General features: G+C 41.3%; 1 protein-coding gene across 3 annotated transcripts in view; it reads right to left on the bottom strand.

Moving 5' to 3' along the window:
* STAC (SH3 and cysteine rich domain) overlaps window positions 1-26,657 on the bottom strand; it is a 93,333-nt gene that overhangs the window by 20,115 nt on the left and 46,561 nt on the right. For all 3 annotated transcript variants that reach the window (XM_036431783.2, XM_036431781.2, XM_036431782.2), the window contains exons 3-8: window positions 18,768-18,868; window positions 17,175-17,256; window positions 15,707-15,822; window positions 13,021-13,099; window positions 6,137-6,201; window positions 3,912-4,000 (exon numbers count right to left, since the gene is read on the bottom strand). In XM_036431783.2, the coding sequence (XP_036287676.1) occupies window positions 3,912-4,000; window positions 6,137-6,201; window positions 13,021-13,099; window positions 15,707-15,822; window positions 17,175-17,256; window positions 18,768-18,868 (532 nt within the window). The remainder of the gene's footprint in view (window positions 1-3,911; window positions 4,001-6,136; window positions 6,202-13,020; window positions 13,100-15,706; window positions 15,823-17,174; window positions 17,257-18,767; window positions 18,869-26,657) is intronic.

Below are 26,657 nucleotides of genomic sequence, written 5' to 3'. Positions count from 1 at the left end.
CAGACTTCTGACCCCAAAAGCAGTGAGGATAATGGGACTGGTTACTTTACATATGGAGGGCAACACTTTCTTATTTTTTTATTAAAAATTATATTTATTGATCTCAGGAAGGGAGAGAGAGAGAGAGAGATAGAAACATAAATGGTGAGAGAATCATTGATTGGCCGCCACCTGCACGCCCCACACTGGGGATTGAGGCCTGCAACCCAGGCATGCACCCTTGACCAGGAATTGAATGATGACTTCCTAGTTCATAGGTTGATGCTCAACCACTGAGCAACATTGGCTGGGCAGGATTTAATTTTTTAAAAAAGCTAAGCATGTATTATCAAGCTTGTGCTCATGATGTGTGTGTATGAATGTGTGCACATGAATGTATGTGTGTTCATGCAGATCTGACTGTGAGTGTGTGGGAATGGATGTTCATAGGTAAGTATATCACACACATACACTCATTATAAAAGGCATCTAAAATATAGTGTGCACCTTGCTTTGTATTGGGAATAAAATCCTAGCCAAGAGGATGATTCAGCACGAGGCAGTGTGGGATGATAATGATGTCAACACTGATGAGAACGGGGTTCTCCAGTTTGTATTTCAAGTAGCATTTTAAAGGATTTTGCTCATGAATTAGGTTGGCAGTCCATAAAGTGCCATTTCCTCTTTCCTCAGCCCTTTATAAAGCTTGGTAATAAGGGTTATTGGTGGACATTGTCTAAGACCCTGAATTACAGAAGGTTATGTACTTACTACACAAGCTCCTTCCACTCAGAGGAACCTGGGTGGCTCGTTAATGCTAGGGGACCACAAATCCTCAGCATCAAACTGGAGGTCTCACACACGATGGTATTGTCTCTTTCATGTCAGGGGTAAAATCCCATACATGTGACATGTCACACCAGCAACTGCAAAACCTGCTCAGAAGATGAGGGTCAGGGTGTCACAGTCTCCTTATCACTGGGCCAGTGAGATAGTCTCACTGGATGTGCTCCATGGCCAGCCAGAGTCTTTGACTGTGTTAGGGTTGTGTTAGTGAGGTTGTTCAGAGAACTAGGAAATGAAACTTATTGTGAAAAGATGCAAATTATAAACAGAAGGTATCTAAACTATAGTGTGCACCTGGCTTTGTCTTGGGAATGAAATCCCAGCTTTTATTTGAAATTGTCTCATTAACTACTCAGTCACTCTAGGAAGGATAGAACAGAGAAGAAACAGTTTACTCAACTGAATGCAGGGAGAGAGAGAGGTCTCTAGTGGCTGGAAGCCTGGGCAGATGGTGATGTCAATTACCCTAAGGTTTGTGGGAGTAGGGTAAAGAGGAAGGAGCTCCAGGGTCGGCAAGAAAGGATATGCAACTGGAAGTCGGTAGGGAGATCTGGACTGCTAGCTGTTGGCAGAAAAGGCTTTCCTTACTATTGAGCAGGCATATGACAAATGCATGCGGAAGTGATCTATGACTGTTGGACCTTCTTTGCCGTCAAGCTCACACTCCTGATGTTCCCTGTACTCTCGCTTCTTTTATTCTCTTTCCCGGGGACAATACCCAGCATGCCCCCTGGATCAGAATGCAGGTGAATGAGAATGGTTATTTTGTTCAACAGAATTTGTTTTTCTACTTTATGGCTCAAGGAGAAAACGATAATTTACAAAGCTCCAGTTCATTCATGGAATTACATGAAATTCCCAAAGTATGGCCTTACCCATTCTAAATCAAGCGCCTGGCTTTTAAAATGGGAACCTGGAGTCTCTTGGCAAAAGAAGAAAAATGTAAGTCTGATTTATCACTCCATTCTTATAGTCGGTGTCATGCAGACATTTCCCTCCTGGGAATGAACAGTCCTGTGTGCCTTGCAGAGGGCTGTAAACGTTTGATTCCTGACCAGACAACCTGGCTGTGAGAGGCCTGCAACCCACTAAAATACGCTCGGAAAGTTATGACGTCACATCAGCATCTGCCTGACCACCACCGGGAAGCTAGATGACATTCCTCAGTAACATTGTATATTTATCAGGATTTTTTTTTTTTTATTATCTGATGGCTTCAGATAATTTTCTAATATAAACCGGTGGGACCGACACAGTTAAGAAGCTGTTAAATTTAAAATTTTAGATATACAAAACGACAATCTCAAGAAGAACAAAATATATTGTATTTATTGCAAAATAAATACATGTCATCCTTGTCTTCATCAGCAGGTAGTTCATTGCGGACCATTTGCTGAAGGGCAGGTACCACCCCAGTGACAAATCCTAGAGGGTCTCTAACCTCTAATGTTCCCACTAGAATAGGGCTAAACTTGACAAATGCCATCTCTCCTCCTGCACTGATGCCAGACAGTTCAGGTAGTGTTCACAACTCCAGCTGGTGGCTTCAGTGTGGCAAATCCTACCCAAATGGTGGAGAAAACTCAGAGCCTAAACGTCTGCAGGAATCTAAGGAGCCAAGATCCAGGCTCTGAACTGTGCTCTGCAAAGGCCCAAGAATGACTGGGTGCAGACCAGGGAGGACACTGACCACAGCTGCCCTCAGGGTGAGCCAGGAGGTACCAGACTCCGGCGGGATACTCCCATCTGCTGTGGAGTCTTGCTGAATGCTGCTGGAGTTGACCCAATGGCCTATGGAATCAGGGAGACAGGATCTAACTGGAGCCTTTTAGGCAGCTCTGTTCTTTGGAGGGGCTTTGGGGAAGAGGAAGAAAAGCGACTGATTCCCACTGAGGTGGGAAACCACATTCAGGCAAGGGTACATGGACTATTCCTGGGACATGACACAAGCCAAGGATAGAGAGAAGCACACATAGCCCAGGGCGGAGGCACAGGGCCCTCTGGACACCATCTGAGGGGAATGACATGACTGTGACCTGGCCTGCATGGCATTCAGGCAAGGGAAGTCCACCCCAAATGGAGTCAATTTCACTAAGACTGACATTTCAGTTTTTAGTGTCAACATCTCTCCATTCTCTTCGGACTTGGAAAGAACCAACGTGCAAGGGCCCATTGGACGAGAAAAGCAGCCCTGTCTCCCTTGCTCTGGGATTGGGGAACACCAAAGCCTTCTCTACAGATGACTTACGTTTTAGGGTCATGAATGGAGGAGGGGAGCAAAGCCTTTCCTTGGGGACAGGCCAGTGAACACACCACGTTATACAAATTGGAATAACTAGCAGTTACTCAGTGTCCACAATGATCTGGTGCCACGCTATATGCCATCTGCACGACTCACTTCACCCTCATAGGTATGGTAGGGAGAAGAGGTCATTCTTAGTCTTTTATGTCTAAGATGTTTACAAAGAGCGTCAGGTCACACAATAAACTGATGTGAGCAGAGGACTGACTCCACATTGCAACACGAAGGAACAAAATCTGGGGTCAAGAGAAAGATTTCCAAAGCTCACCTGACCATCCCCAAGTGTTAGTTACCAAAGTGGGATGGATCCTGTGAGCCAGGCCAAGGTGCCAGTCTCCAGCAGGAGAAACAAATGACTTTAGTGTGATTCTTCAATCAATGCTAATTTGGGGATGAAACACCGTGTTTTGATTCCCTGGGGACTCCACAGGACACCAAGTGCACCTGATGCACAATTTTCATGAAAACTCCCATTAGCAGTTCTGTTGGCAAGGTGCTAAAACCGTGCTTCTTGAGGTGTGGCCCTGGGTCAGCAGCAGCTTAATCAAGTCACTGGTGGACCAATTAGAAATACAAATTTGCAAGCCCCGCCCCCAACCTGCTGAATCAGAAGCTGCCACTGGCCCAACAATCCGCCGGAACCAGCCCTGCAGGTGGTGGCATGCACACTAAAGTTTGAGAATTGCTCTAAATCTCCCTGAGGTAACACAAATGGAATTATTTATTCTTTCTTTCATTCTGGCTTTTTTCTTTTCTGTAAAAAAAAAAAAAAAAATGCTTTTACCTCATTTCCAAATCTTCATTCTCCTGTGGTACAAATTTGTACAAGGCAACATAGGTGTTCATCTGTAATGGGTCTTTGGAAAGAGGTCCCTGAAAGAGGAAATGAAGACAAATCAGAAAAGGAAGGAGGAAGAAATGGAGAGAAGCAAGGGGGAAAAAAAAAAGAAATGGTGGTGAAGTGAATGCTAAGTAATTCAATGTATGGCTCTTACATGTTAAAATAGCTAGCCTTTATTAAAGACTGTTTCAACCATTGGTTTATTTTTTAATTTCTCAGCTGAGATTTTATTGCAAACCATTTAAAAACAATTATGTGGAGGTCTTTGTCAGAAATACTATATTTTTTCCCCGCTGGTGAGACTAAGTGGTTGAACCAAGAGGTCACTGGTTCAACTCCCAGTCTGGGCACATGTTTGGGTTGTGGGCTCAATCCCCAGGAGAGGGTATGCAGGTCACAGCTGATCCATGATGTATCTCTGTCATCGATATTTGTATCTCTCTCTCCCTCTTCCTCTATTTCTCTCTAAAAATTATTATTAAAAAAATATATTTTATTGATTTTTTTACAGAGAGGAATTGAGAGGAATAGAGAGTTAGAAACATCGATAAGAGAGAAACATTGGTCAGCTGCCTCCTGCACACCTCCCACAGGGGATATGCTTGCAACCAAGGTACGTACCCTTGACTGGAATCAAACCTGGGACCTTTCAGTCCACAGGTCGACGCTCTATCCACTGAGCCAAACCAGTTTTGGCTCTTTCTAAAAATTAATAAAAAATGTTTTTTTTTAAAAAGAGAAATACTACAATTTTCTTTAAATAATATCTTTTATATAGTTGTTCATGAAAAGTGATACAGGATTGGCCATAGGAACAAGAATATTCTCTCTATAGAAAGAGGGAATAAAAAACTTTCACTTCCTAAAATTCAGTTTAAAAAAATATATATTTTTCAATTACAGTTAACATTCAATATTATATTAGTTTCAGGTATACAGCATAGTAGTTAGACATTTATATAATTTATGAAGTGATCCATAAAATTGACTTCTTTTCAGTAAGCCTACAATTTGGTCTCTCAAGTATCCAAGGGGACCAGGTATATATATATATATATATATATATATATATATATATATATATATATATATATATCAATTAGTTCATTCAGTCTGTGAAGAAAGCACAGATTTTGCCATTAGACAGTTTTTGGTTATGTCATGGGATCACCATCTTACTGGCTGGAAAGCCTTGCAATCTACACTAATAAAAGAGAAAGTTGCAAATTGACCATAGCTTCATGACACCCACCAGCCAATCAGGAGTGAGTATGCAAATTAACACAACAAAGATGGCAGGTTAATTTGCATCTACAGGCACCAAGTGGCTGGGAGTGGGGTGAGACGCAGGCATTCTGCACTGCCTCAGGTGCTCAGGGCCTCTGGGCAGCATGGAAAGGTGGGGCCAGAGTGGAAAGAGGCGGCACCGGGGCTGGAGTTGAAAGGTGGTGCTGGCAGCCAGGGAAAGAAAGGCCCATTCTTGCATGAATCTTCATGCATCGGGCTTCTAGTAATGATAATAAGAACTACTGTTTTGATAGCGTGTTGTGTGTCAGGTAGTTTGGCTACATGCATTAGCATACTGGATCCTCACAACAGCCCTGTGAGGTAGATTTTATTGTTAGCCCCAATTTGTAGACTATAAAGAGTATTGTGTTATATAAATATTAGCTACTTTTATTAACCAGTTAAATATGAATGCTATATGAATGCTTATACTTTATAATACATATAATAAATTAAAAATTACACAATATAATATATAACATAACTATATAACATATACACATATGTATATACAACATATGTACTATATAATATATAACTCTATACTATATTTAAATACGTTATGTAATAAATATATGCTATCTATAAAAAAAAACAAAAGTTGTGCACAGCTATATCCTTTTTATTTGATTCACTCTGCTATCTGAAGCTCAAGTACCTTTTATTTTATTCTATTGATTCTGTCGATTTATTCTATTCTATGGATTCTATGTTAATTCTATACAAATGAATATGAAAATAAAATAAATAGATACTTATGTACTATAAAATACAGCCACTATATTATGCAGTTGTATAATTTACACACTGTAGAGTCTGTATTTACTTGTGTGTAACATATATGTGGAAACAGAAACTGCCTTGGTGACGTCCATACATACCTGGTGGTTTATGTTCTTCGCTTGGTCTCTGAAGTCGTCCATGCCGTTTTCTGGGTACGTAAACACTGCGGAGACAAGGGAAAGTGGAGCTTTATGGATCCGGGCACCATGTTTTGGAAACATGATTGGAAATTGGTTTCTTACCTATGTCATTGCTGCCTTTTCCTTGTTCCTGGGGCCCAGCTTGCCCGTCGCCTGTAGGATACCACCCTGCCTCCCTGGGCGGGCTGGGCACCGCCTGCTCTGCGCACTCACACCCTAGCACATGCCTCCAGCTGGCACACCTTTCCACTTGCCTGGCAGTTGCGTGCTTACAACTGGGTTTCCCTCGGCAGTGCTCTTCCCATGAACAGAAACTGCACCCTGCGTCTCTGTTACATATGTCAACTCACTTGTTAGGGGATGGAGGGTGACGGTAGAGCCCGGTTTAATTGTATCCAAATTGCCTTTTTTAAATACCGGGGTTTTTCTGATCTATTGTCAATAGCTTGTTTCTGGTTTGGGAATGATAGCTATATTCTATTTTTTCAGATTAAAGTGTTTTAAATTTCAAAATAGTTCCTTGATCTCTTATTGTCAATGCACCGAGGCAATTATTCGGATTAAAGAATAAAAGGGTGGTGTCTCATTTGGTTTGTTCTTGGAATGCAGAATTCTCTTCCTTTCGCATTTAAGCAGCCACATTGTGGCCTTTGATGAGAACAAGGCTCCCAACAGGGGCAGGAGTGTCCGCTGCCCACTGCACAGCCGTGGGAGGGCCCTGGGGGCTGTGAGGGCTCTGCCATGGCCCGTTTCATGAGCCGAGTCTACCCTGGTGACCAACGGCACGGCCTTATCCTCACTGCGTGTCTCCTCCTTAAACACAAATGTGGCGAACGTGTCCAAGTTTACAGAATACAGTTACGGTGTCTAAATTAACCCACCACCGAGAAGACTCCACATTGAAACGTAGCACATGGCTGCTCTATTCTCCCCTTTGATCACCTTCACATTACTGAGGCCATCTCAGGGGAGGAAGAGAGACAAGCCAGAGAACTCTGCCCCTGCTTCAGTCAGTGCATCCCACTGTCCTTCAGAGGGACTCGGTAACTGGTGTAGCAAACGCGTCAGGACAGGAGCCTCTGTACATGTGCTGATCCTTAGTAAACATCTCTTCTCCAATTCAGCGTTCCAGAGCCTGAGGATGCGGTCCCATCATCCCTAGGGAGGAGCTTGCATTTGTCGGTAAGTGGAAAAGGAAGGCTCAAACCTAGGGGCCTTGTCTGCCTCAATATTTGGCCACTCAACAGTTAAAAATGAGTAGAGGCCAGTTGATAGAATGTGATTGCCTAAATTCCTGGTGTAAATATTTGATTCCCTAAGTAGGAAATGGGAAACTTCTAAAAGAATATTCAATTATGGAATGAAAACACACAAAAAGAATCTTCCCAGGTAATTCTTGATTGGAGCTAACAAGGGGAAGTATTGTACATAAGGTGCATATGCAATGAACAGTTAATTGGTTAATAACATTATAAAAGTTTCAATTGTACATTTCTATATTACATCATCTGTATATTGCACTGTATACTCACCATCCAAAGTCTAGTCTCCTCTGTCACCATATATTTGACCTTTTTAACCTTCTTCATCCTCTCCCCACTCCCCACACACTTCCCTTCAGGTCACCACCATACTGTTATCTGTGTTTCTGAGTTTGTTGCTTTCTGTTTTATAGCCTACATTAGAGGCCCAGTGCATGATATTCATGCACAGGGTGTGTGTGGTAGGGGGAGGCCCTCAGCCCCGCCTGCACCCTCTCCAATTCGGAACCTCTTGGGGGATGTCCGACTACAGGTATAGGCCCCATCCTGCAGCGCAGAAGCAGTTGGACATCCCTCTTGCAATCTGGGACTGCTAGCTCCTAACTGCTTGCCTGCCTGCCGGCCTGATTGCCACCTAACTGCTCCCCTGCTGGCCTGATCACTCTCAACTGCCCTCCCCTGCCAGCCTGATCACCCCTAACTGCCTCTGCCTTGACTCCCCCTTGACTGGCTTTGTCTGGAAGGAAGTCGGACATCCAGAAGATGTCCGGTCACCCAGTCTAATTAGCATATTACCCTTTTATTATTGTAGTATAGATATGAGTGTACTCATATGGTTCTTACTCTTTTCCATATGATTTATTTCATCTAGCAATATTTTCTGGTGTTATAGATGCAAAATAAATCTTTATTTTTGCCACATCCCAAAGGACTTTCTTCTGTTCCTTTTCCACATCCTGTCTTTCTTTTTTGCTTTTCAGTCCTGTGAGGTCCATGTTCATTACAGTGTTTTCTAATGAGATGATTATTTTTTATCTTTAAGTTGATAATGTAGCCAGTTACATTATTGGCTTATCTGACATTGACCCAAATTTGCATCCCTGGAATAAGTAATTATGCATTGTCTTTTAAAAATACATGATTGGGCTGAAACCGGTTTGGCTCAATGGATAGAGCATCGGCCTACAGACTGAAGGGTCCTGGGTTCGATTCCGGTCAAGGGCATGTACCTTGGTTGGGGGCATATCCCCAGTAGGTGGTGTGCAAGAGGCAGCTGACTGATGACTCTCTCTCATCGATGTTTCTAACTCTCTATCTCTCTTCCTTCCTCTCTGTACAAAATCAATAAAATATATTAAAAAATATATATATGATTGGGATTCAGTTAACTAAGATTTTGTTTCAGGTTTCTGCTTCCATGTTCAAGAGGGAAACTAGCCTGTGATTCTCCTTTCTCCTACTGTCTTTATTGATTTCAAGGCCAGATTTTTATTAGTCTCATAAACTAAGTTAGACAATGCTGCTGTCCTTCCTCCTTGCCACTTTTTGTTGTCCAGAATGAGCTTATGTAATATGGAAACTCTCTTTTCCTTAAATGTTTGGTAGCATTTACTTACAAAGTTGACTGGGCCTGGTGTTTTCGTAGTGCAAACATTTGAAATATTGATTCCATTTCTATCATGATTAGAAGCAAATCCAAGGTTTCTACTTCTATTCCTTTTTGAGTCAGACTTTGCTCAATGGCATTTCTCTTGGTATTTTCCTATTTAAAAATAGTTTTAAAATGTATTGGCATGAAGTTGGCCATGAGATTCTTGTATTTTCCTTTTGATCTCTGTTGTATTAATTCTTTTTATTATTGCCTTTTGTTTTATATCTCTATTCTTAAAAATTGTTAAATTTTATGTATTTAAGTTTTTAAGAACCACTCACTGGATTTATGATCTATCTTTGTCATTTAATCATTTCTTCTCTAATCTTTATTTGCAGAATAAAGATTTTGTGGGCTCTATTCTATTTCTTTTTTTCTGGCTTCTTAAATATAATGCTTAGATGATTATTTTTTTAGCATTTCTTATTTTTTAATTGATGAGTTTCAAAGGCAAATAGTTACAACTTTAGCTACATTCCACAGTTTTGATATGTAGTGTTTTCCCTATTACTTAGTTTTAAATATATTCCAATTTTAATTTTTTTTAATACATGAGCTTTTAAAAAGTTTAATTTCTCAAATTATAGGTTTTTCCTTCTTATCTTTTGACTATTGATTTTTTGGTTGTCAGAAGGATGTGCTCTATATAATATTAATTTATGAAGCTTTCTTGTGGCCTACCAGGTGATCAATTTTTATAATTGTTCCGAGTGTTCTTAAAAAGAATGTGAATTGTCCATTTGTGAGATGGAGTGTCTTTTTTAAGTCAATTAGAATTGTCAAATGTGTCCTCATTTCCTCTATGCCTATACTAAATTTTTTGTCTATCCAACTTGCCAATGATTGAAAAGTGTGTGAAAATCCCTCACTATGAATGGGAATGCCAATTTTCCTAATAGTTCTATCAATCCCTCTTTGAGTTTCTGTAATTTAAAGGCTACACATTAGATGGATGGAAGTTTAGAATTTATATCTTCTGGTGAAGTGCACTTGACCATTTAATGATACTATTCTCTAGTGATGCTTCTTTTTTGTGGGGTGTTAAGGTCCACCCCTAATTCATATAGCTATATAATCTTTCTGTTACTTAATATTTGCCTACAGTAACTTAAAATTAAATTTTTTTTCAATTACAGTTGACATACAATATTATATTATTTCAGGAGTATAGCACAGTGATTAGACATTTATATAACTTTTGAAATGATCACCCTGATAAGTCTAGCACCCATCTGACATCATACACAGTTATTACACTATTATTGACTATATTCCCTCTGCTGTACTTTATATCCTTGTGACTGTTTTTATAACTACTATTTTGTTAATCCCCTCACCTTAGCAACCATCAATTTGTTCTCTGTATCTATGAGTTTGTTTCTGTTTTGTTTTGTGTGTTTTATAGATTCCACGATGGCATTGTCTTTCTGTGTCTGATTTATTTCACTTAGGATAATACTCTCCAGGTCCATTCATGTTATTGCAAATGATCTGGATGCTAATTATGTGTTGCAAAAACACACTATCATATTTGCATTTGTAATTTGGGAATTGTCCACTGGAGGAGACCAGAACCAGGGGCATCTGCCAACAGAGCCATTAAAAGATTTGCTTCTTCTTCTTTTTTTTTTTTTTTAACAACTCAAAATTTGAGAGAAAGAACCAGTGCATACTAAAGGCGAGCATCCATTTCACAAACCTGAGCTTGCCATTTTTCTTCCTGGGCAGAATTTCTTTGCTTTAGTGCAACGCAAGGTACTATTCAGCTTTGTAATGTCCTCAAGTTAATGTGATCGCCCAACCCTTTTAAAAGAATAGTTCTAGGAATCTGTCTTGCTTGTGTTCTTTTTCTCTGCTTCTCTTCCAGGAAAGTTATGATCACATCTAGTAAGATTGAAATGCAATTATCGAAGGCAGCCAGGAACATCATTATTTGGCACTTCATGCTGAAATATTCCTAGTCTTTTCTTCTCACTTTGCTCATTACCTTGCTTCCAGTAGAGTCGCTGGCAGTTAAAGCAAAGGTGAAGAGCAACAATGCTCCCCATCTACATTTCAGCAGTGGTGCTGAAAACAACAACCAGAAACGCTCAGATCTGCCCAAGATCTTCTCTAAAGAAAATACAGACTGCACTATTATCAATAAAGAAATGAGCATGAATTGTACCTTCTTCTTCTTCTTTTTAAAAAAATACATTTTATTGATTTTTTTTACAGAGAGGAAGGGAGAGGGAGAGAGAGTTAGAAACATCGATGAGAGAGAAACATTAACCAGCTGCCTCCTGCACACCCCGTACTGGGGATATGCCCTTGACCGGAATCGAACCTGGGACCTTTCAGTCTGCAGGCTGATGCTCTATCCACTGAGCCAAACCTGTTAGGGCATGCACCCTCTTCTAAGGTGTCTTTAGAAACATTCCCCCAGGCCTGACTGGTGTGGTTTAGTGAGCTATGAGCCAGGAGGTCACAGTTCGATTCCTGGACAGGGCACCTACCCTGGTTGTGGGCTTGATCCCCAATAGAGGGCGTGCAAGAGGCAATCAATCAATGATTCTCTCTCATGATTGATGTTTGTATCTCTCCCTTCCTCTCTGAAATCATTAAAAATATATCTTAAAAAATAGTCCTCTAGGATTTGACATGCTGCCTGGCTTGGCAGAAATAATATCTGTGTGCACTGTGCATGTTTTGGAACATAAAGGAAACATGTGATGCAGAACTGCTTGTGACTGGAAGCCACAAATCCAGCACCATCCTCATCATGGTGGTGAGAAGACTGGGGGGAGGGGGACCCTGGGACCCCAGAAGCAGGGTGTTTTCTCTATGTTGTTTCTCAAACTGCATGGACAGGGGATTAAATCAAATCAAAGAAAATGTTCTGAAGCCAACTGCTGCATAATTAATCTCTCCTGCTTCCTAGGGTGCATTGTAAAGAAAGCTACTGCTGATCAAAGGAATGGCTAATAGATCTCCAAAGCTCTTTAGAGGTTTATTGCTTGCTAAATCCTTTTAACAGATTTATTTGAATAAGGCGGTAAAAATGCCCCTTCACATAAAAGAGATGGCCAATAATCAACTTTGAGTCTTTTGAGTGTGTTACTCAGTGCCTTAGTTTCTTTCTATAACAGGATGTGTTGTGTGTATTGGGAGGGAGGGGGGAAGGGTGGTTTGTTCCATGATTTCTAATCCTGCTTCTCAAACTTTAACAAGATTCATATCACAGATTCACATATAGATTCTGGTTCTGGTCCTAGCTGGTTTGGCTCAGTGGATAGCGTGTCGGACTGTGGGTCAAAGGTTCCTTGGTTTGGTTCCAGTCAAGGGCACATGCCTTGGTTGCAGGCTCCTCCCAGGCTCAGGCCCTGGTCAGGGCATGTATAGGAGTCAACCAATCAATGTGTTCCTCTCACATTGATACTTTGCTCTGTCTTCTCCTATCTCTTCTACTCTCTCTAAACAATCAACTGAAAAATATCCTTGAGGATTAAAAAAAAAAAAAAAAATTCTGATTCTGCAGGTGTTCTGGAACAGAGATTCTGCATTTCTAACAGGCTCTCAAGTGCTGTCCAGGCTGCCGGCCCATGGGCCACACGTGGAGTAGTGAGGCTCTAGGCCTGCATCTCTGACACTTGATGACCTTGTGATGACTTAGTTAAGAGCAATACTACTTCATACTGAGGATTCTATATTAATGATAAACTCCATTATGTTAAGCCCATAAAGCACAAGAATGCAGGCGACAGAACTGTATAGTCAAATCACGGAAATCCACCAGCAACGATGCCCTGTTTCTCCCCAGAGTGCTGAGAACTTGCCCAGGCTGCATCCCAGGGTGAGCAGAGAAACGAGGGGTCTGGACATCGACTTTCCCCGCCCCCTGAAGCCATTCACTTTTGCGCAGGGGCCAGGTGTCCCGTTCCCTCACTTACCGCTGTTGCTGCGTTTCCGTAGGTCGTACCCATCTCCTGGCCCATCGACTTCTTCAGGAACCTCCACCAGGTCCGAAGTCTTGGAGAAAAGAGGGGAGAGAATAGGATGAACAATGTCACACCACTGGGCCAACGGAACAGAGATTTCCATGACTGAACATCGAAGGTAGAATTTGCAGGCCACTGTCCTCAGAATCCAATCGCACTGTCTTGTCTGTCTTGCTGATTTCATAGGGTGTGTTCTCCCTCTTGGGCACTGCCCCTTTTTCAGATTGTCCCTTTCATAGAGCCCGACGCCCTCACTTTTCTCTGTCTAGCTCCATAAGACAGAATCTAAGGGGCCCTCATGGAGAGTCACACTTTCCCAACATTTTATGTGTATCTTATCAGAGGAGGGCAAAGCTCCCTTCCTGCCTCTCCCAGGCTGCTCTAGAGCACTCTAGCACCAGCCTCCAGAGACTAACTTTTATTACCAAGAACTTAGCTCTAAGATTTTCCTCAGCCAATCTTACTTTCAGGACACATCAGAAATAAGAAATGTCACAGGGTCTCCCAGTCACCTGCTCCTGCTCCTCTGAGGCTCACTATTTCTGAACCAAAGTTGCTACTGTGTTAATTTAATTTTATGAAACTGAAGGCTCTTCATAAGCTAGTCAGCCACCTCCCAGACAGTGTTTTGAATTTGGTTTCAGCACGGCCTTCCCCAAGCCATCAAACCTTTTATATGCTGGAGCAGTTGAAAGCCATTAAAGGAGACATTACGATTTAGAAAGAAGCCAGGCAGCAACTTCCCGACAATGTAAAGCAAATGGCTCCATAGCCCTGGGAGAAAATCAACCTGTGGGCCCAGCTTTGCAATGTGGGAATGTGTTAGCTCGAGGGCATAACACCGCAAACATGGCAAGAGGCCGAAATGCATTGTGATTTGCCAGGCAGCAACTTCCCGACAATGTAAAGCAAATGGCTCCATAGCCCTGGGAGAAAATCAACCTGTGGGCCCAGCTTTGCAATGTGGGAATGTGTTAGCTTGAGGGCATAACACCGCAAACATGGCAAGAGGCCGAAATGCATTGTGATTCCATTTTAAGGTACCAATCAATCGTTTCTGTTTTCTTCTATGAGGCCAGTTGGGCTCCGGGGAAAGAGTGGAGTGACAGATACTTAAGCATACTTGGATTTATCTTGGTCTCCCTGCAGGTCTCAGAGCAATGCTGTCACAGAGCAAACTTCCAAGAAATCCTCACTGATGGAACCGGTACCAGGAAGCGTAAGTGGACTGTGATAAATGGACACCTTGTTGGCATTCAGAAAACGATGCTCTTTGCTCCTAAGACCAGCCTGTAGGGTCCAGACATTGCTAGAAACAAGGCTATTTTAGACATGAAAGAGAACTGGGCAAATGGTCTCTGTGATGGGCTTGCTATTGCTTAGCTTGAGCCCAGAATGTGGAGGTCGAAATGGCCATTGCCTGCTGGGAGTGTATCTGAGGTTGTCCCCTCTCACAGGAGCTGCAGGCCACCTCTGGGGAAGCCTGTCTGCTCTTCCTTCCCAGCTGGCTTTGCGTCTGTCTTCCACACAGGCTAGCCTCAGGCGGGCATGGGGGATGCATGAGCTGAGGGGATGAGGATGTCGTGGCTCTCACCAGGGATGTGAGAAAGGCCTGTTCGGGATTCAGGTCAAGGTGGATGGACAGAGGTCTCCCTGCTCTAGCCAGCGCTGTCTGTGCTTTCCTTTTGGATTGCTGGGTGGTGGCCACAAGAAGTCTTGACATGCACAAAGCACTCCTTTCTGGTGAGGTAAAACATAAGAAAGGTGCTTGGGAGGGGTGACTGTCCCTTAGAGAGAAGCTCCACTGTCACAGGTCAAGTACCTCTGGAGAAGGTGTTTTTTTTGGTGTGAATCCAAGGGTATACCTTGCCTTAGATGCAGTGGTCCTCAACCTTTCTAATGTCTTGATCCTTTAATACAGGTCCTCATGTTGTGGTGACCCCCAACCATAACATTATTTCCATTGCTACTTCATAACTGTAATTTTGCTAGTTAACAAATCATAATGTAAATATCTGTGTTTTCCAGCGGTCTTAGGAGATCCTGCTAGGTTGTAGAGCCTAAGACCATCGGAAAACACAGATATTTACATTCCGATTCATTAACAGTAGCAAAATTACAGTTATGAAGTAGCAACGAAAGTAATTTTATGGTTGGGGGTCACCACAATGTGAGGAACTGTATTAAAGGGTCGTGGCATTAGAAAGGTTGAGAACCACTGCCTTAGAGAGAAAGGATTGAGGAAATGTGAGAAATGGCTGTATTGTTGTACTGGGATAGAGCTGGAGGGAGAAATGGGCACAGCTGGGACCCCCTGCTTCTGCCCATTGATTGAGTCAAACTTTTCTGTGTTGTTCACATGTTATCTAACATTGTGTGTGAGTGGGGGAAGTCGGAGTATACAGAAGTGAAAGTCAAGGAACATGAAGCCGAAAGCAAGGTCTTTGAGGGGAAAAGTTCAATGATTCCTGGGTGTTGGCAACAGAAAATGAACCTTTAGTGGCCCAAAGCCCTTGGGTTTCCATTTGGAGGCTGCCTGACTGACACCAGCCCCGCCCTTATGATGCATTAGGTGGAACCCACAGACTGCAGTGCCTGAGCGCCACCCTGTCCAAGGACAATTACATAGGACAATTACAGAGGTTCTGTGGGGGGAGTCCGAGCCACTGCCAGAGCTGCTCTTCTTGGTCCTCTGAGCCAGGGAGGTGCCGAAGCGGAGGGCCTCGTAGACTGGGTCCACTTTATTGCCACAGGCTGCCATGGGAGAGAAAGAAAGGTTTCTTCAACTCACTGTCAGGAATGGAGCCAATCACCGTTCACATACCCTGGGCCGCACCAAAGAAGCAGGGTTTGAGAAGCAGACCCACTGCCCCCTGGAAAATGGGGCTTTGTGGTCAAGCTTTCCTCACATGTGTGTCCCCCATGACATGTGCCCATTTGCTAGGGACCCCTACTACACCTGGTACCCTCTGCTCCCAAGTGCTTCCTGATGGATTGATTTTCTTCTTTTTTTATCCATCCCCCAGACTCCAATTTCAAGGTTCTTTCCAAAGATCAGCTTTACTTCCTGGAGTGCCAATGAGGCTTTCCCAAGTATGAAGCCTTTTGAGACCCAAAGTTTGCAGGAGGAAGCAAGTGTTTTTGAAAGAATTGGGACATTCCCAGGATTCATGAATTGTAATGCACAAACATTTCAGTGTGTAAATGTTTAGTTTACAACTTGCCCCTCTGCTCCCCGAAAGACAAACATACATGTAGGGTTTTGTTAGGGAGAGAAAAAAAGAAGTACACTGAATGATATTGTTAAAGAATAAATTAAATGTCTATAAATATAAGACATTTTTTTGGGTCTCAATTGAAGAATAGTTGATATTCACTGAGTTCCTTTCCGGCATTGGTCTATAATTTACACTTATTTATTTATTTATTTATTTATTTATTTATTTTTAAAATATATTTTTATTGATTTTACACAGAGAGGAATTGAGAGGGATAAAGAGTTAGAAACGTCAATGAGAGAGAAACATCGACCAGCTGCCTCTTGCACACCTCCTACTGGGGATGTGCCCGCAACCAAGGTACATGCCCTTGGCCAGAATCGAACCCGGGACCTTTCAGTCCGCAGACGATACTCTATCCACTGAGCCAAACTGGTTTCGGCTATATTTATTTTTTATAACAATGATAAAACACACACACATACACAGCCATTACTGTCCTCATTTTATAGAGTTTGACAGGTTGGGTAGCTTGTGCAGACACACATTTGTCAGTGGGGAAGCTGGAATTTGAACCAGGTCTGTGGAATGCCATACCCCATGCTCTTTCCACTCCATCATGCTGCTGATGGGTGGGGTAGCATATCAGCAGCCTTTGGAATTTGGGTGTTGTTTGAGCTCCATTAAGGAGATGATGCATATTCCTGCAGAATTGAGCCCACCTTATCTTTCCCTTCCAGCAAAATACACAGACAATCATAACCCAATCAGCCACCAAACAAACACACAAACACACCCCATGGGTTTTGCTGTCCTGGGAGAACAGCAGCCATCAATGCTGATGTTGCTGCTCAAAACCCAGCTCAGCCCATCAATGTCCCAACTCACCAATGGGCATAACTTCTTTAATGCATCCAAATTGTTCATGAATGAGCAAGGGGGAGCTGTAGTAACGCCGAAACCCCTTTGGCTGGGGAGAGAATGAGAAAGAGAAGGGCTTACTGTCACTGATGAGAGGAAGAGAACCACATAAGAACTCTAAAAATCAAACCAGTTGGTTTTTCTAGGGGCACCTCCTTCTCTCCCTTCAAGATGTTGACTTGTGCTATTGTATACCCTTGGAGGGTGGCAATAAGCAAGCCACGCTCCATCCAGAAAGCGAGCCTCAGCCCTGTCCTTCCCTGTCCTGCTTCTTCCCTCTCTGAGGCCCACTGAAGTCTCCCTTGTGTCTGGGATCCTCATTATCTCCCAGGTTACAAAGGACCATTATATCTTGTTTCACTACAGCTCATTATCGTGGCTGATTTACAGCTCATTATTGTGGTTGGTTAAAATCAGCCTTGGAATGGGAAAGCAGACATCAGGGGTTAGCTTAAAGGCCTTTGTCTGTCTGATGAGCTCTACCAAGAACCATCTGCTTTGTGTTCTAGATTCCATTCTGTTTTCTGACTTCTCATCCATGGTCTTTGCCTTGACTTGTGGAAATAGCCTGTGGAGGAGGAGGTAGGGCTTTAAAGAAGAGGGAATTGCCAATCAGAGTAAGTTGGCGAACTCTCTAAGAACCTTGACTTTCAATTCCAGTACTAAAAGAAAATGTAGTGGCCAAGCCTCTACTAGAATTCCACTGTCCTCTCCAAAGTTCCTGGCAGAGGAACAAACAAAGTTCCTTTGTTTGGACATTGCCAGTAATGGAGAATGGATGGGGGAGCTCTCACTAACCCTGGAGGTAGGTCTTTGGTGACTTCATCTCTGACTGTTAAGACTTGGTACATAACGATCCTAGGTCTTTTTTTCCTGGAGCCATCAAGGACAATAGAATCCCTCTTCTGTGTGATATGTCTTATTATAAATATTTTTTGATGATAGCTGTCATGCCCTAAGTATCCCAGGATAGACATTCTTGGTTCCTTCTACAATTCTTTGGCCATCCTGATTTTGAAATTTCTGGGTTGCCTTTTAGTGATGTGTGCGCACTAGTGCTGAATGAAGCCCATACTCTTGAGATGGTATGATCAGTCTAAAATGGGCCAGGGTTACCCAACCTCCCTTGGTTGGGCCACCATGAGTCTATTGAAGTGCTATAAGTTTTTATTGCTCTCTCTGTTTTTGGGAGGGTGGTTAATCTCTATCCTATTTGTGACTCCCACTGAGCTGTCAGCCAATTAAGTACTAGAATGACCAGCCACCCTAGTTTTCCTGGAGCTGGGATTTGGTTCCTGGGGTGCTTAATGTTCACTTTATAAACCTGGAGAGTTCTACAGTAGGATGTGGGACTTTCAGTGCTAAAGCTAGGACAAGTTGGTCACTATGTGGAGCATTCACCCCTTGGGCTGACATTGCTCCTCCTCTGCTCTGTCACTTTGCCAACCAGGAAGCCAAGTTGGCAGACCAGGGTTTCTAGGGCTGCCTTCCTGGTGTCCAGTTCTCACAGGTGCTGCAGAGAGGAGTTGGAATGGAGTGATCTCAGGGGCAGGCCCTTACCAGCTTGCCCATGCACCGCTGGGGTGCTAGGCCATCCATGCACTTGTGGTGGATGCTCATCTTACAGGCTTTGCAGCGTAGTCCATGCTTAGCATTTGTTCCTGTCAGACATACAGTGAGCTTTGGTTAGGATACAACCTGCCTTTTGCTGGTGACTAGTATGAAATCCCTGGGAAAGTGATTACTTCCATAACCCAGGGAATTCTTTTTTATGACTTTTTCATGAACCTTTCAAAAAGGGCAAACAATTGTGGTAGATTCTTTTACCTTCTCCCCCACAGGTGTCTGCTTGGGTTACTCCCCTCCCCCCACTTTTCTATTCATTACTCATCCTAGCTGCTTCCACTTTCATTGTTCTCTCAATCAAAGACAGAAAATTCCACTTTCTTTGCTCTTTATATAGGTCACCTGTTCCTGCTCTTCTGTATGTGCTGTTGAGTTGTGTGAGTCCTGAATGATTTGGTGGGAACCCACTTCTAACTTTATCTCAGGCCAACCCCTTCTTGTTCACTTTGCTCTAACCACATGATCCTCTTCAGGTTCCTTGAGAGCACCAGCTCTTTAATGCCTCGGGGTCTTTGCACATGTTGCCCTATAAGCCTGGAATGCTGATTCTATCACTCTTCACTTGTCTTGTTACTCCTCATCCTTCAAATCACTTGTCATTTCTTCAATGAGGCTTTCTTGGAAACATTCCCCTTCCATTGTCTAAATGATCTTTTCCCTATTATTCTTTTTTCACAGCACTCTGTCACAGTATTTCTAAAATCACATTTATTTATTTGAGAGTTTGTTTTTGTCTGCCTTTTCCTCTGGACTATGAATGCAATGAGGCTAAGTTTGTCACTATAACCAGTTCTGAGTATGATGGTCGATGTATTACATAAATTATCAAACAAATCCTTCCATAGTCACATATGTATTAAAACAATGGTGCCTGATTTAGATAATGAATTGAGGTTGATTCATTGATGGCTTAGAGATGACATTCAAGAGCTGAAAGAGGACTTGAAGATCATTTATATGTATGAGATTACTTTTAAAATATACATTTTCTTGATTTCAGAGAGGAAAGGAGAGAGATAGAAACATTAACGATGAGAGAGAGCCACTGAGTGGCTGCCTCCTACATGCCCCACACTGGGGATCAAGCCAGCAACTTTGGCATGAATCCTGACTGGGAATTGAACTGTGACCCTCTGGTTCATAGTTTAACGCTCAACTGTTAAGCCTTGCTGGCTGGGCTGTATGAGATTATTTTGTAGATATGTAGCCTGGGTGTCTAAGCAGTGGAATGATTTGCCTCAGGTCAGAAAAGGTTTGCCTGATTTCACTCTTTAATTGCTTGACCCAAATATTTTCTCCTTTTATTTGGGTTGCTTAACCTACAGGAAGATGTAGTTGGTGATAATAAGGTAATAAAATCTGACATTCAGTGGAAAAAAACCAATGGGTGAATTTTTCATTGGGAAAGTACCTGGAAACCCTTCATGAGGTAATACCTGAAAAATCCTTTCACAGGGACTCATTTAACACAAAGCATGTCTGTTGTTATAACCACAGAAAGTCAAAGCGATGTGTAAACACATCATAAATTACTGGCTACGTGTGCTTGTTCATAAACAGTAGTTGGAAAGTCTTTTTTCAATTTTGGAGAACAACTTAGCTGAAAGACTGCAATGCCTTCAAAAGACCGGACTTCGAAAGAAATCACTTATTTTTTGTTTTTGAATTAGGGAAAGCTATTTGTGCCCTTTGTGAAAATGTAAGTAAAAGCATCAAAGAAGAGAGTTATTTCATTGTGTGCTGGACTCTGAAATAGCACCATTATATATTAAAGAATGTTTTCCTTCAGACTTGAACACCATAATTTCAGTTTTCCTTATCTGTTCTAACACAATCTGTTTTGTACAAATCAGACCATCAGCAATTCTTTGGTTTTAGGTATTCGAATTCCTACTCTGGAATAACAAGAATGATTGAAGAGGAAAGCTTGTATGCTGTGGCTCAGAGAATAGTTCAAAAGAATAACTCACATTTGAAGCAAGATATAGGAAATCTATGGTCTAACATGTGCTATTAATAGTTACCACCATCACAAAGACATCACTGAATGTAACTCTGATGCCTCAATAGATTGAGAAAAACATGAATTTAAATTCAAATCTGTCTTACGCTGGCTCTTTAAACTTAAAGAAAACTACTAACATTCCTAGAACCTCAGCTGTCTCCTCATAAAAATGGTAATAGTATTAACTACTCTCAGGGTTTCTAATATTTATAGTGTCAAAATATAAGCAAAGAGGATTGTATGGGTTGAAATATTTGGAAACACAAAGCATGTTTATTGGACACTGAGTAAACATGATAGACTGGCCACATAGTTTTCAACTCTTATTCTTACCAAAAATCCATTAAAATCACAGCCCACAATTAAAAATTGTATATATCACAAATAACAAGGTTACTGGGAAGAGTAGCAAAAATAGAAGAGAGTTCAACATATATTTGGAAGACTGGCAAAAGATCGGAGGACTGGCAAAAAATTTAACAGAACAAAGGAAGATTGGATTTTCCAACAGCAATTTGAAAAATAGAAGACCATGGGCCTTCAGAATCTGTGGATTTTCAAAATTCTGAGAGAAAATAATTTTCAACCTAGAATTTTATATCTAGCCCAATTACCAACAAATATGAAAGCAGAGTAAACACCTATTGATATCAGATCTTCAGTGATACAAAATATTAACTTTCTATTTACCATTTCTCAGAAAACTAATGAAGGATGTGTCTTAGAAAGACGAGGGAATGAGTCAAGGAAGAGGAAATTGCACATCCTGTACACAACAGAATATCTGACACAGAGAATAAACTGTGATAGTGTATAAACTGACTATCTAGTAAACACAAAATTGTCATAAAACTACTTGGGAAGATGAGAGCAAGGGAGCCAAGACTGTTTTTGGGAAGGTGAGAGTGAGGAAGAGGGAACAAAGAAAAAGGTGTTGGAGGGGTGAGAGCTGAATTCTCATCTATTGCAGAAAACCAATAAGTAGTTGGTTAATCGATAAACAGTAGTAGAGCCCTAGCTGGTTTGGCTCAGTGTATAGAGTTTCAGCCTGCGGACCGAAGGGTCCCTTGTTTGATTCCAGGAAAGGGCACATGCCTGGGTTGTGGGCTCAATCCCCAGTAGGGGCTGTGCAGGAGGCAGCAGATCAATGATTCTCTCTCATTGTTGATGTGTCTTTCTCTCGTTCCTTCCTCTCTGAAGTCAATAAAAATATATTTTAAAAATAGTAGTAGAAGCACAGCATTTAGAAATATTGAAATAAATGTTAGAAAAAAACCAATGAGGTTGACTGTGGTTGCTCATTGGAAGTTAGTCTGGGTCCTTGGTCAGCAAACTGCAGCTCATGAGCCACATGCGGCTCTTTGGCCCCTTAAGTGTGGCTCTTCCACAAAATACCATGGCCTGGGCTAGTCTATTTTGAGAAGTGGTTTTAGGAGAAGTTTAAGTTTAAAAAATGTGGCTCTCAAAAGAAATTTCAATTGTTGTCCTGTTGATATTTGGCTCTGTTGACTAATGAGTTTGCCGACCACCGGTCTGGGTTATAGGATAAGATAGTTTTTATTGTAGAATTTTCAGTACCATTAGTACCTTATTTAAACTAGTCTCATGTACTACCATGACAAGAAGAAAATAAATGAAGTTGCTGGAAATTGGGTAGATTTCAATCCCTTGGAATAATGTGGCCCTTGGTATATGAAGGTCAGATTACAGGCTCCACTGCTGTAGAGCCCTGTACAGACCCTTGAAAACATGCAGAAGGGAAGTGCAGGAAACAGAGAGTTCTTCCCACAGCTAACTCTATTTCCAAGCCCTCTAAGCTGGGGATTACTCACACAATCAATAATGCATTAGGAGTCAAGGCCACAAATGCATTAGCCGATAAACGTGTACACTGCTGTGCCTCGTTCTGATATGCTCTTATTTATGGGGTTATTGTTTTGTTTTGAAAATGACATTGATGTCATAAGTGCCTTTCATAAAAAATAATTTTTCTTTTAAAAGGAAGAGTGGAGCTGGAGCGAAGAAGCACATATGGTAGAATACAAAAGTACAAAGGCAGCGTTGGTGGTATAGTGGTGAGCATAGCTGCCTTCCAAAAGTACAAAGGCAGGGCAATTGTTCTACAACTTACTACAACTTCCATGCATAAACTCTATTACATGTGTATGTTAATAGCTGGATATGTGTGTTTTTGCATACATGATATATAAAGAGATTATGGCAGGCTGGAAGACGTCATCAAAATGTTTAGATATTAGTCCTTAGCTCTGAGACGTTGGATAAGGCATTTGATCATCTGAGCCTGAGTCTCCTCATCTGAGAAAGAGTGTCATGATCACCAAGTGGGAAACACAAGGGGCGTATCTCACTATGCAAAAGGAAGCAGTGATTTGGCTGGGAGGTATAAGTATTATCTGAATAGTGGCTTTCTCAGAGAACATGATTCCCAGTTCCTTAAGGCTTAACTGGATGTTTTAAACTCATGACTGGATCAGGCATGACCCACATAGAGCACAGTCTACATTCTACTCTCCTGTGTGTACCAAATCCAAATCCATCCCTTATAGTCCAATTTATAGACAAGAAAAAGTAATGTGATAAGTTAACTGTTTGGCCTCTAACAACCTGAGGTAGAACAAAATCAGTTTAATTTTTTTTTCATATTTATTGATTTTAGGGAGAGAGGAAAGGAGAGAGAGAGAGAGAGAGAGAGAGAGAGAGAGAGAGAGAGAGAGAGAGAGAGAGAGAGAGAGAGACCCCTCCCAATTTCTTCTCTGAAAAGAAGAAGTCTTGTAGTTAATTCACAGTGTAAAAGCCAAAGTCCTTACAATGACACAGGATCTCTGTCCTCCTTTTCTCTTTGCTCTTCATCAATTCTGCTATACCCCATGCTGGCTACTTGGCTGGTACTTATACACAGCACACTCCTGCCTTAGGCTTTGCTCTACTTGTTTCCTTCACTTGGATGCTCTTTCCTCAGAGTTGTCTCATTTTCAAGTCATGCTCAGATCTGATCTTACCCTGACCATCTCACTGATACAGCAACCTGCCCCTTGTCTAGGGACTTCTGATCTTTCCCACCCTGCTTAACATTGTTCTTCTTTCCACATTACCCATCACCATAGAAAACTCCATCCATCTGTTCGTCCGTCCGTCCGTCCATCCATCCATCCATCCATCCATCCATCCATCCATCCACCCACCCATCCTCTCCCCAACTAAAATGTCAAGTCTACAAGGGCAAAGATTTTCCCCTGGTTTGTTCACTGATGCAGCCTAAGTGCTTAGAGCAAAACCTGGCCCAGAGGACATACCCTATAAATATTTGTTGAATGAATTCCTATTTAAGTTGGAAAGGAGACCAAGATGCCTGATGTTACTAGTACTCAACATGCTATCTATATTAATAAAAGGGTAACATGCTAATTAGGCCAGGAGACCTTCTGGGGGTACGTTCTGGATATTCTTCTGGACAAAGCCATGCTGGCGGCTCCAAGCAAATGTGATTAGGGGTGATCAGGCCAGGAGGGGAGGTCAGTTGGGGATGATCAGGCGGGTGGGAGGTGTGGGGGGCAATTGGGGTGAGTGGGCTGGCAGGGGGACTAATGGGGGTGAGCAGGTTGGCAGGCAGTTGAGCAGTAAGGAGCCAGCAGTCTTGGATTGTGAGAGGGATCCCAGATTGGAGAGGGTGCAGGCCAGGCTGAGGGACACTCCTCCCCACCCCTTATGCACAAATTTTGTGCACTGGGCCACTAGTTATTAAATAAGAAAAGAAAAAAATATCCATTGAAGAGATGCCAATTTTCTCCAAGTAGTTCTGTAAATATACTAGAATTCTAGCTGAAATCTCAATGGGATGTGGGTGGGGGACTTCAAAAAATGATTCTAAAATTAATTTTGAAGAGTAAATATTTGAGAATAGCAAAATATTTATGAAAAACAATCTATTGTATACCACAATAATAATTAAACCAGAGAGATATTGGTGCCGAACTAAAAAAATAACCAGTAAAATAAACTGAAAATCTAAAAAATATGCTTAAGTATCTTTAAGAATTTAATGTTTGATAAAATGACTATCAAATCAGCAGTGAAAAGAGGAATTATTTAATAGATTTTGATGAGTCACCTGATAAATTATTTTGGGAAAACACTAATTCATAGCATATTCTGAACAAAAGTGTGGATGGGTTAAGAAATTTACATAAAAGTTAAAACTATTAATTGAAGAAAATATAAACACCAGCTTATTTATTCTTGAGAAAATCTTTCTAAGTAAGGTTTTTATGAGAGAAAACAATATACCAAAAGGTTGGTAAATTTGATTACATAAAAATATACTCACTAATACAGATAAATTGGGGAAATATTTACCTTGTAAAATTAAGGGTATTATACTGTAATATATGAGATTTATGAGCATTTCTTTCAACTTAAAAGGAAAAGATAAATATGGCAAAAATATATTGCCTAAGACCTAAACTGAGGGCTTATCAAAGAAATTGTAGTGCAGCAATTTTTAATCTTTTTCATCTCATGGCACATATAAACTAATCACTAAGATTCTGTGGCACACACAAAATATATTTTTTGCTGACCCGACAAAAACAGTAGGTATAAGTTTGATTTATTCACCCAAAATGGCTATTGTTATGTTGGCTATTGTGATTTTTTAAATTTTTTTTATTTGAGAATCTAGGGAAAAGAGGTCAGTGCCCCTCACTAAACAGTCAGGTATTGCATATTTAAAAAATTCTTGCGGTGCACCGGTTGAAAATCGCTGATTTAATGAATGGCAAATTTAATTAGTAATCAAAGAACTAGAAATGAAAATAGCAAGATATCCATTTTTTTCTATCAAATGTATGAAGATGAAAAGTAATGAAAAAATAATTATAAGTAGTTGGGTGTGGGGTATGGGAGCTCCCAGACACTGCTAGGATTAGAAAATGGTACCATTGTTTTCAGGTCACTTTGGGAACATGCATCAAAAGCTTGAGACATGTGCACAATTCTTTGATACAGCAATTTCAATTTCAGAATTGGGTCTTAGGAAAATTAAATATGTTTGCAAAGGCTTAACTACAAAGATACTGTAGCTTTGTAAGTAATATTAGGAAATGGAAAATGACTAAAATATCACAGAGTAAGGAAAGCATGAATTAATGAAAGTTTGGTGCATCTATAAACAAAATACTTTTTGGCTGCTGAGATAACTTTTTATTTAATAATAACTGACATAATATGATATTTATAATAAAATATTAAAGTGTCAAAATCAGGGTAAATACAAAACATTTGGAAAACTCTCATTTAAAATGAGCATATACATGCTTGTAAAAAGGTCTGGCAGGGCACATCTACACTAATAAAAGAGAAAAATGCTAATTGGCCGTTCCTTCGCTATGTCCACAGCCCATCAGAATGAGTATGCAAATTAATCCAACAACTTGGAGGTTAATTTGCATATGCAGGCAGGAGCGGTGTGAAGCCAGCTATGAAGGGAAGGGGGTGGAGGAGGAAGCTACTGGAGTAGTGCTCCAGACAAAAGCGAGGACTTGCTGGCTCAGGGCAGCTCAGGCGCAGGGACCTGCCTGCTCCTAGGCAGCTGTGAGTGAAGCCAGGGGCCTATTCTTGCAAGATTATCTTGCAATAGACCTCTACTTAATAATATTTCTATCTGGGTTGGTGGGGTTATAAAAGCTTTTTAGTTCTTTTTTTTATTTGTGTCTTCTCATTTTCTAGAAAGAACACATTTTCTCTTCGTAATGGACACATGTAATACCTTAACCAATAACAAAGAAATTGAAAAAAAAGAA

This window comes from Pipistrellus kuhlii, unplaced genomic scaffold, assembly GCF_014108245.1.
Source record: "Pipistrellus kuhlii isolate mPipKuh1 unplaced genomic scaffold, mPipKuh1.p scaffold_m20_p_11, whole genome shotgun sequence".
Lineage (NCBI taxonomy): Eukaryota > Metazoa > Chordata > Mammalia > Chiroptera > Vespertilionidae > Pipistrellus > Pipistrellus kuhlii.
This window is presented reverse-complemented; position numbering and strand designations above follow the sequence as displayed.